Below are 11,697 nucleotides of genomic sequence, written 5' to 3' on the forward strand. Positions count from 1 at the left end.
GAATTCTGCCCACCAGGCCACTTTAGATTATTACAGGGGGACAATGTTTGATGAAGTCCAGCTTTTGACATTGCACTGCCTTTGCTAACCTGTTACAAATGCTAAGTACATGTGAATTGCTGCTGCCAGAGAACCACAGCCTGTTTCTGGAAAATAACCTCTTTATTTTTAAATGGATAACGTTATGGAAAAGAGTGTACTGTTTTTAGCATGGATTTTATTTTCAGACTTTCTTACCCTGTGCTGCAGTTTCTCATAGGAAAAGTGATGTAGGTACTGAGACTGAACTGACATGCTGTCAATAGCACTATCTAGCACCCTTACTATTTGTATTCTGAGGCCAGGCTAGAAATTGCCCCATACTATAAAACCCAGTATTTTTAGCATTTAAAATATATGGAAGATTGCACTTTAAGCAGAGTAAACAAAACACACGTATTTTCCTGCTTGTGATGAGTTTGTTTGGTTTTTTTCCCAGTAGTTTAGTCCAGGAAGATTGACAACCCTACTCTGGATATAAAATATTAGTTAACTGCCTGCAGATACAGTGCTGCCCTATGTAAACATTTGCATTCAGCTGTCTACCACCAGCCTCCTGATCTGTTCCACAATGCTGCTGGTGGCATTATGGGTGGCAGGTTTCCTGGATGAGTAGGGTCCTCTGTTATTACATAGGCAACACAGATCTCAGGCTGCCATTCTGAGGGAGTTTAAGGAATCTAGAACCATTCCTGACATGTTAAGACAACCCAAGAGCTCTAGATCTTAATAAAGAAAATAGTCTGGAATGTCATGCTTATCTCTTTATTTTAGGTACAGAGCAGTTGCCTCCTGGAGTCGTGTTCAGGGAATTGGTATCCCCATGATCACTGCTATTGAAATTTTCTCCATTTGGATTCTCTCCTTTATATTGGCTATTCCAGAAGCAATTGGTTTTGTCATGATACCTTTCAAATACAAAGGTGAAGATCATATTACCTGCATGCTCAATGCTACAAACAAGTTTATGATGGTATGTATAATTTTAAAGTAATCAAAGTTCCTTCTTTTGCAATCAACAGATTAGAATATAGACACTTGCAGGATGTCGGACTGAAAAGTGAAACAAAGCTTTATTTATCCATTAAAGTTTGAGACTCATAAAAAAAAGTAGATTAACTGGGATAGGGAACTTCAGTTTTAGTCATGAGTTCCCATATTCAGCCGCAGCTAATAAAAGTAAATCTGACCCCAAAGCATTATCCTTTGAAAGACTTGAAAGACTCGTGTGAGGACATGAATCCCAGGAGGCTGAGAGCATTAGGAAACATGTTTAAAATGCACATTTCCTGTAGAAAACTAGTTCCATGTGGACTTACAAGGCAAACAAAAGGATCCTTATTTCTCTTAAATCAGCCCAGTTTTGTACTTTGTAATAAGCTTCTTGCAGCTCAGATTCCTTAATTAATCATTTACAGACATCTTGCTGTAGGTTTTATAACTTGGACATGTCAATAAGTAAATGCTGCATACAGAGTCTACAAGTTGGTCAGGGTTTGGGGGTATTTTTTGTTGTTCATTTGAACTTTTCTTTTCACACTCATGTAGTCCTCATGGGAGTTGTAGAAAGTGAGGTGTTCCTTTTGAGCACAGAACAGGTCCATCATGGGTAACAGCAGTGCAAGTTTTCCTATATTCCCCTACCAAGATGCTTCAAGCATGACCTGGAGGAACGTCCTGGAGCAGGGAAAATAATTCCCTCTGTGTGTGTCTTCTCAGTCCTTGTCTCTCTGCCAAAAAGGTGACAAATGGCAATCTCCAAATGCCCAGCCCAGGCAGCAAAAATTTTAAAATGTGAGGCTTGACTCTCTTTTGGGTTTCTGCTACCAGAATCCAGGCTGTGCATCCCTAGTGGTGGAACTTCTGCCCACAGAGAATACAGCTATGCAAAGAGCCCACCATCCCCTCCTCCACATGCTGATGATGAGAAAAGAGCCAACTAACACAATTCAGAAAGTCAGCTGCGAAGGGAGTTTGGCCAATGCACGAGGGGTCTGTGCTGATTCATCATATGCCCTGAGTGGCTTTTCTAGGTGTGCTCCTATGAAGTCCCATCTGGAATGTAAAGTTGTTTCCCTCCCTCCCAATACCACCTCTCAGATCTCAGTTCTGGACTTTATTTTTGCAACAGGAGAAGCAGTAAGTTCACTAAAGTTTGACCTGGTTATATCCTAGCTAGTGGGGAGGTCCATTGGAAGGTGGGTGCACTGGGCTTTAAAACCCTACTTAACACCCAAAATCATTCTAAAGGAGAAGTGCTATTGGGCCCAGTTCTGAAAATCTTATTCTGACTAGTACTTTCTTACTAACAGTCCCACTGGCTTCAATGGGAATATTTGTGTGATAGTCAACATGCATGAAGGTTTCACAATCAGGCCTATGACCAGTGGTCCCTCCTTTCCTTCTACCTGTCCAAAGAGAAAGCGTTCCCTTAGTAACGTATATTTTCTCTCATGTAACCCATGGCTGTACTGATGGAGTGGATAAAAAATCAACCTCATTAAATTGATGTCAATTAATTTGCAATATAGCTTTGATTTTGTTCCTTTTCAGAAGCTGAGCATTGTTCAGAAGTATACGTAAACAAGATCTCAGACCTCTGACTTCTTTCTACAGTAGTTTAGGAGACACATAATCCTCCATTATTAACATCATGATATTTTGGTGTGGGAACTGTGATGTTACAAGTAAGATCACATCCATTAGGAATAAAGAAGCTACGGGAAAGAGTTTGAAAAAAAAGGGGGTGGTCCCCTTTTACACACATCTGGCTCAGCGACTAATAACCTAGAGACAGGAAGTATTTAAAATGTCATATTTCAATGGAGAGTTTTGGTGATTAAAACAGCTCTTCTTTAAAAAGGGAAAATAGAATACAGCATGTCCTCAAGAGTGCAAATATAGCTGCCAACAGAGGAATAAAATATGTAAATGTTTTGTCAAACGTAATATGCCTCCTAAATCACTACCAGCAGTTTAACTTTACGTAGCAAAATACTGGGAAGTTATTGTTGGGCCTGATTTCCTGTCATGAAAGTCACATAGCACGCGTATCAGGTAAATAAAGGGTAAAACTAACCAGGCAGCTGAAGCCATTGGAAGCAGCCAGTCTTAAGCTTCACATTTTCCAGACAAACACACATTAAGTGGCCTCTATCTGCCCACTACATAAGCACACCAACTAGTAATCTATCCACTGATAGCTGAGGATGATTACACTTACAAGACATTTTTAACCTGCCCATTTTGGAATCCAAAACAGTTTACAGGAGCCTTAAAAGGTAAATTACTTTTGCTGAGAAAGGCTCTTATCAAGTCCTGTTATCCTAGAGGTTTAATATGCAGTTTAGTGTTTGTGTTATTATTGGGACTTAGGAGTCAACCTGCAGCTTGTTTCAATGCGGCAAGTCAGTTGTGTGGTAAGCGTTGAGCACTGATTTACATGAATGAGCATAAATACCCAGCAAGCACTTCTTCAAGCAGCAATTTCCAACCCAAGACAGATAGAAACAAAGTTATAGACAGATTATCACCAGGGTAAATTGAATGTTTATGCTGCCACCAAATGCCTGTTTTATCTCTATAAAGTATTCAAGACTAAAGGTCATCTCCCTGATTCCTCTATATTAAATATAGAAATAGCATGGTAATCAAGGGCGTAATATGCTAGGTGCAAACCTTGGTGAAAGAATACCTTGTAACTACTCAGTTTAGCATAAGGGATGAGTTTAGTCACACCATTATGGAGATTAAAATACAGGTTTATGACTAATTCAAACCCTTTAAAACTTCGGGCTAATTAACAAGTGATGATAAATCAGGAGTAGGAATTAGATATATTTATCTTGTTCCCTGAGAATGTCTTGATGATGCCTCAGAAAAAATCTTCTGCAAACAGTCAGAATCCTACTCCACCGCAAACACATCTTAGAAGGAACAAGAATGCACAAAGTTCACTCCAGTTAATAGGCTCAGAAGAACGACTATCAACCACCACATGTTCAGTTATATTCTGTTGTCTGTTGCATTGCATTTGGAAAAAATTAATTCTCTTTTTTTCCTCTCATCTTCAGTTTTACAAAAACGCAAAGGATTGGTGGCTGTTTGGATTTTATTTCTGCGTGCCACTAGCATGTACGGCTGTCTTTTACACACTAATGACTTGTGAAATGTTAAACAGAAGGAACAGCAATTTGAGAATTGCCCTCAGTGAACATCTTAAGCAGGTAAATATTAGGGAATCCAATGTCGGGAAAACACTGCTGCTGTGTCTGCAGTTAGTTTATAAACATTTCAAAACAGGTTTTAATAAAATAAATTCCAGAAATAGAAAGTGAGGCTACCGGTGACTTCTGATCATGAGGTATTCAACCAAACCCAGAACACAAGAGTAATTTATAGACTAGGTAGATATTGGAGATTGCATGTTATTTCCTTTCCTAAGAAAGTGTGAGAGTCTTGCTCACCCTCTCTTTAACCTTAAATCTCTACTGGCTAAATTCCTTGGAATGCTGCTACAAAGATTTGGCAAAAATATGTTTTCTGAATTTTTGCCCCTAAACATAAAGCTCTGCTGGTCCTTTCCACTTTAACTACAGCTGAATACTTTACATTTCTTGAAAAGAGCTAGAGCTAGGGATCATGCATCCTGGTTATAAACACTTTGGCCTTGTCTACACTAGACTTTTTGGGGAAATCACCCTTTGTTGTACTGGTGGTAGAAACAGTAAGAGTACTAGTGTAGATAGGGTTCGGGCTGCCATCAGCATTTTTACCACTCTCTCATCTCTTCTTACTCTGAACAGTTTTAGATAGTGATAAAAACACCCATGTCTTGTTTACACTGATGTTCCCATCATTGCAACCATGAGTGGCAAAAAGAAGTCTAGTGTAAACACTGATTACGGTGCAAAGTCACTCACAGTAATATCAGACTGTACTTTGCTTGGTTTGCAGCTCTTTTCTAGATTACCTTCTGGACTGCTGTTTTAAAACCTTTAGGCAAGTCCTTGCAATTATGGTCTGAGAGGAGGCTGCAATTGCTTCCTCACCCCCTCAAATCCTGACCCTCTGTCTACAGCTGTGAATGACCCTCTAAAGGCTGTACCTAGTGCAATCTCACTGCACAAGGGGGAGTGCTAGGGCTTATACCCTGTTCATAATACAAAGTCAGCTCTATGAGAGTGCTCTCCACAGCTGTGCTTGAAAGGGGATAGAGCCAGAGTCAGGCGGCCCAAAGGAAAGACTGTATCCTCCACCATGCAGATTTCAGACTCCTCCCACCACTTCCCCCTTGCTGTGATCTCCAAAGCCCAGCCAAAGTGGATTTGTGCCTCAGTTTATAAAAATGTGTCCTTTCAATTGTCACTTTTGCTCTCTCACTTTCTCCCCTTCCTCACATTAATGCTTAATTGTGCTCATGGCAGCAGCAGCCCCATTCTTATCACAGAAGTCAAAGTTACATCAGTTTTCATATTTTGATAACTGCTATTACAAGAAAGAAGCAATAATAATATTAAGTCATATTTGGAGATTAACTGGAGTTACGTGGTTGAAAATTGTAATGACAGAGGCTTAACCTGCATGTTATACTCCAGTGGCAGCTGCAGAGGCAACAGCTATATTCTCAACCCCCCCCCACAATTCCTTTCACTAACCCACACCTGTTGGACAGGACGTGTGCACTGACAAGGTGAAACCATTTGTAAAGGCCTGAGCCTGTAGTCTTTGCTCATGAAAAACTCCCACTCGGTGTAATAGTTGTCCCTGAATAAACATGAGTTTTGCATGAGCAAAGACTGCAGGATTGGGCACAAGAAATCTTAAGTGCATGCTTTTATCTAGACTGCCTATTTTTGTGCTGCTATCACTTCCCTGCCCTTACACAGCAATGTGACTGACATGTATCAGTAATCTTTTTCTTTGCTTTCTTCCTTCAGCGTCGAGAAGTTGCAAAGACAGTTTTCTGTCTGGTAGTGATTTTTGCCCTTTGCTGGTTTCCTCTCCATTTGAGCCGAATTTTGAAGAAAATGGTATACAATGAATTGGACCCTAACAGATGTGAACTGTTCAGGTATTGTATCTTCTTACCTCAACCATTTAGAATGAAAAAATATAGGGTGATATGTTACTTAGAGTTTAATGTGATTGCTCATGCAGCTGTGAGAACTGGTAACTTAAGCAGTCAGAGCCAGACACTAGAAGGTTATAACTGCTGACTCTTCCATTTTCTGATTCTTCCATTATATCCTTCAGTTTTAGGGGATTCCATTCCAATGAGGTTTCATGATAGAGCAGAATTTGGACCACTGCCATTATTTGTTCACCTTCCTCTCATTTTTCCAAACTGGAATGTCTGACTAGCTATTTCAGACAGGCCTTTGCTGACACATTGCCTATGCTAGAAGAAGATCAGTATAGACAGTAGAGAATTGGCCTATGCATCAGAGAAAAGTATCCATGTGCTATGCTTATGCCCTTACAATGTGTAAAGAGTTGTAATTATTTTACTTTCTCTTTCGTTGCCTAGTTTCTTGTTGCCACTGGATTACATCAGCATTAACCTGGCAACCATGAATTCTTGTATAAACCCCATAGCTCTCTATTTTGTGAGCAAGAAGTTTAAAAACTGTTTCCAGGTAAGACTTCTGGCATGAGACACTTTTATGTAGATGTCCCGCAGACATGCTCCATTAATGTACTTAATGATAAATAAAGGTATTTATAAAGTTTAAGGAAGAGCATGTAAAGGTATGAAGTTATCTAATTTATTAGCTAGAAGGTCACATAGCACACATACCAGACTGAGAGCTGGAACTATCCATGCAGTGTTGACACTAAACCAGTAAAACAGAATTTTGACAAACTCCACCAAGGCAAACATTCAGTGATCTATGCATGTACATCTTAGGTACTGTCTACCCACTTAATGCGCATACATGGAGTGGAATTCATTTGATCACATTTCTCCCAATATTAGCATCTATTTAGAATGATGAATATGTCTGGCAGAAATCCCAATCTGCCTGTGATCAGGAAACCACACTTTGGCTCAAATTTTCAACTTTGGAAGCCCAAAGTTAGGAAACTAAACCAAAACTTTGGAAGTTATATAAGTGGAATGGCTTTCAGAGTTGCTGGACAGCTGTATAGTCCATTTTTCACATGAACTCAAAATGGACACCTGAAAACTTTGGGCTAAAGTAACCTGCTTTACTTATCACACTGTGCCTCCAGATTGCTGTTGTCGGTGTTTCCTAAAGTACCCATTCACAACAAAAGTAGTAAAGTGAGAGAGAAGATGAGAGTGAAGAGCACAGTAGAAAGAAGTAGAATGGTGGGGTGGGGTCTGTGAAACCAGCTGACCCTTCAAAATATGTATTGTTTCCTTAGCTGTTAGGATTTCGTTTCCCCTGCTAATTCTTCCCTGTTTGTGAGGAGCAGGTCAAGAAGAGCTCTGCCCCTAGTTGGTTCCTCCAGCACTTGCACCAGGAAATTGTCCCCTACACTTTCCAAAAATTTCCTGGATTGTCTGTGCACTGCGGTATTGCTCTCCCAGCAGATATCGGGGTGACTGAAGTCCCCCATGAGAACCAGGGCCTGTGATCTTGTAACTTCTGTTAGTTGCCTGAAGGAAGCCTCGTCCACCTCATCCCCCTGGTCTGGTGGTCTATAGCAGACTCCCACCACGACATCACCCTTGTTCTTCACACTTCTAAACCTAATCCAGAGACTCTCAGGTTTTTCTGCAGTTTCATGCTGGAGCTCTGAGCAGTCATACTAGTCTCTTACATACAATGCAACTCCCCCTACCTTTTCTGTCCTGCCTGTCCTTCCTGAACAGTTTATATCCATCCATGACAGTACTCCAGTCATGTGTGTTGTCCCACCAAGTCTCTGTTATTCCAATCACATCATAATTCCTTGATTGTGCCAGGACTTCCAGTTCTCCCTGCTTGTTTCCCAGGCTTCTTGCATTTTTTTATAGGCACTTAAGATAACTTGCTGATCGTCTTGCTTTCTCAGTATGAGGCAGGAATCCTCCCCTCTTGTGCTCCCCTGCTTGTGCTTCCTCCTGGTATCCCACTTCCGCACTTACCTCAGGGCTTTGGTCTCTTTCCCCCGGTGAACTTAGTTTAAAGCCCTCCTCACTAGGTTAGCCAGCCTGCTTGTGAAGATGCTCTTCCCTCTCTTTGTTAGGTGGAGCCCGTCTCTGCCTAGCAATCCTTCTTCTTGGAACATCATTCCATGGTCAAAGAATCCAAAGCCTTCTCTCCAACACCACCTGCATAGCCATTTGTTGAATTCCACAATTCAACAGTCTCTACCCGGGCCTGATATTCTATGAGTCTATGATTATAAGTAAAGGAAAGAAAGCAAACCTGCCAATGTGTGACCCAAGCCAATGAATCATGTGACAAATGGTTACAATGTGGAACACCTGTGTTTTGTTCAGCATTACGTGCACTAATTTAGAGGGGGTTTTTAGGATACTTCCACACTGTATGAATGAAATAAAACCAAGTTTGCAAGCGGTTACAAATTGCGGGGGGTTGCAAGAGCGATCCCTGCCCAGGGTGCTTGGGGACTGGTGGGTTTGTGGAAAGGATCTTTGCCTGGACCTCTCATTGGATACCTGGAGAAATGGGGCTGGAAATAGAGTTGGACCTACCCAGGCTGCCTCCAATATAATTAATTCAGTCCCTCTGCCTGCCCCAATACAATTAGTTCAGGCCAGCCCCCACCCCTGTCAGACAATTAATTTATGCCTCTCATCCCCTCACTACAACCCACCCCCTTGTCTCCCATACCAAAAACAATAAATTCAATCCACTCTCCCATGTTACAATTAAATTAAATTGCATTATCAATACAATTATTTTACATCCCAACCCACAGATACGCAATACAGTTAACTTGAGTCTAGCTCTGCCTGTCTGCAAAGCTCTTTTGCTGCTATGTCCCGGAGAGGTCACTAGTCCTGCTATTGCTGCTGGAATCCCAGTCCTCATTCCCCTTCCCTCTCCAGAGCAGTCAGAAATCCCAGGTGCCTAGGATCAGACTTTGTATTTCATGAGAGGGGGAGAAAGCCTGAGGGAGCAGGTTGTGCTGTTGCACTTTTCAAAAGAGGTAATGGAGACTCCCAGCCAGTGCAGAATCCAGCAGCATAGGCTTGAGTCACCATCCTCGCCATTCCCCTGGCTAAAAAAAAAAAGTATGCTCCTGCTCTTACTCTCTCTGCTTCTTAGAAAGGATGGGAAGAAAGAAGAAGGAGGGAAAGAAAGGCAGAGGATGAGGATCTAAAGGTTTCCTCTTGTTTTCCTCACCCCCGCCAGTCTGCTACTACTAGTCCTTGTCTTGGAACACTGCCGTAGTTTGCAGGACAGGAAGGGATGATCTGCTGTAGTGTGGAATGTATCACCCAATGCATTACACTTCAGAAGTGTGGTGGGATCTCAACTTGCACACCTTACTCAGGCAAAATTCCTATTCAGTGAAGTGAAAATTTTGCCTAAATAAGGAGTGTAAGGTCAGGCCTTAATTTTGTGGCATAGAGATGGGCAACTACAGAATCACCTGCATTTTTAAGGCCAAACTCTGCCTATGTGCAGCTCCCACTTCTTCACTTGGAATCCTATGCACACATCTGAAGACAGAATATAGTTCTATAGAGAGTTGCTAGATTTATGTTATTTGGAACCCTTTTTCTTTCCAGTCATGTCTCTGCTGTTGCTGCTACCAGTCCAAAAGTCTAGTGACGTCAGTGCCAATGAATGGAACAAGCATTCAGTGGAAAAACCATGAACTAAATAACCACAATACAGATCGAAGCAGCCATAAGGACAGCATAAACTGAGACTGAAGGACACTGAGACCACTTCAGAATCCAGGAGGAAAAAAATGTCACATGAAAGCTGTTTAAGCAGGAATCCACTGAGTGTTCCACAAAATATAATCCATTCAGAAGTTCTTTGCCCTTCTACCTAATTTCAGAGGTGATTTAATGGATTGACTATAAATTTAAAGATCTGCAAATAGGGATCCTCTTGACAATGTTGCTGTCTCTGAAAATTACATCACCTTCTTATGAAAAATGAAAGTCTCACACAGCACTGTGCAGGATGTTTGCAGTCTTTGACCCAAGCAGGAAGTGTTCCGAAGTGTTCTGGACCTAGCCATCTTTTTACTTGATGGCCGATTAGAATTAGTCACCATGGGATTTTCAGAAGATGTTGAATGTGGAATCTGTGAGGATATAGTTTATCTCTGTCTTTCTGCCACTTTTTAAAGGAAACATTTAACTGAGTGGTGAATATATTCTGTATAAAAGTATGTTTAGCATGAATTTTAAAAGCTTTTATCTGGAAATGTGTCAGTCCACACCTGTATTTTATTTACTTAATTTTACAGAATGAGACAATCCATTAGCTGGGAAATTAGCATTTCACTATTCAAAGATAGGAATAGACCATCTAAAAATAGCACCAACATTAGGCACTTACAGCACAGACTGATACCAAAAGCAGGGTATTATAATGTGCTATTTATTCTAACCCTCTTTACAAAATAAACATATATTTTTCTATATCAGCAAAAGAGCAATCATTTATAAAAGAGAATCTTGAAGCACATTTATAATTAGCCAGTCATGTTTATCTCTTAGGCTTGTTATTCTGCAGAGACTGTATCTGTTTTGGATTGAAATTGAAGTGGAATGCAGCAATATCAATGGAACACAGTAAAGTGTTACAAAAAGTGTCCAAAACTGTTCTTAGAAGATGGTCACTAAATTACAGATATGCAGAATACTGCTTACAAATTGTGGACCTGAAGTTTAAGTCCACGTGGGCAAAACTCCTGTTGGAGTCCATAGGAGTTGTGCATGCGTATGTTCTGAAGCGGGGGGGGGGAAGGGGGTGGGTGTGTGTGTGAGAGAGAGAGAGAGATGCTTACAAAGTTCAAACATTTAAAATGAGTTTGATGTTTTCATTGGGGTTATTAACCATATAAATGCAACTGACAATATAATGTATAAATGCTATTGCTCGCATACATGTAAACATGTGACATAACTTTTTCTTTGTTATTGTCAACTTTTTGGTTACATGGCATGAAAATCATTGTCTGGCTGTTACATCTGCTGATTAGGTCGCATTTTACTAAATAGTGGAATGAAATATAGCACTATTATATACAATATGCCTGCTGCAGAAATCTGCCATAAGATTTATAGCATCTGTTTTGCCAGGTTGAAAGGTAATAGCCACAGCTACACAATGTAGTTCTTAACATCCAGTTGTGTTTCAAGTGGAAGACATGAGCCTGCACATTATTCACAAAGTCAAAATATTAAGTGACTACAGTGACTTCCACTGCACAATTTCTCAAATGTTTACATGCACAGTGTATATTAAAAAACTGCTCCGTAAATTACTTTATGTATTTTTGTGTGCTTTTGTCTTTATGGCATATTTGCATGTCTATATACATACACATATGAATGTGTGCTAATATATTAAAAACTTAAATATAATCTGACAATGCTCTGTAATGGTGCTCAAGAGCATGCTATTGAATGAGACCTGGATGAATTTCTTTCAAAACAGCCTATCACCCAAACTGTATCAATAATCAGAGGGAACAAATAATGATAATTCT

General features: G+C 40.5%; 1 protein-coding gene across 1 annotated transcript in view; it reads left to right on the plus strand.

The window, feature by feature from the left end:
- Nucleotides 1-10,944, plus strand: part of EDNRA (endothelin receptor type A) — a 38,426-nt gene extending 27,482 nt beyond the window's left edge. The window contains exons 4-8 of the mRNA XM_074950964.1: nucleotides 814-1,012; nucleotides 4,113-4,265; nucleotides 5,979-6,112; nucleotides 6,569-6,677; nucleotides 9,755-10,944. Coding sequence (XP_074807065.1) covers nucleotides 814-1,012; nucleotides 4,113-4,265; nucleotides 5,979-6,112; nucleotides 6,569-6,677; nucleotides 9,755-9,895 — 736 coding nt within the window. The 3' untranslated portion in view covers nucleotides 9,896-10,944. The remainder of the gene's footprint in view (nucleotides 1-813; nucleotides 1,013-4,112; nucleotides 4,266-5,978; nucleotides 6,113-6,568; nucleotides 6,678-9,754) is intronic.
- Nucleotides 10,945-11,697: the final 753 nt, after the last annotated feature.

Source organism: Natator depressus, chromosome 4, assembly GCF_965152275.1.
Source record: "Natator depressus isolate rNatDep1 chromosome 4, rNatDep2.hap1, whole genome shotgun sequence".
NCBI classification, from domain to species: domain Eukaryota; kingdom Metazoa; phylum Chordata; order Testudines; family Cheloniidae; genus Natator; species Natator depressus.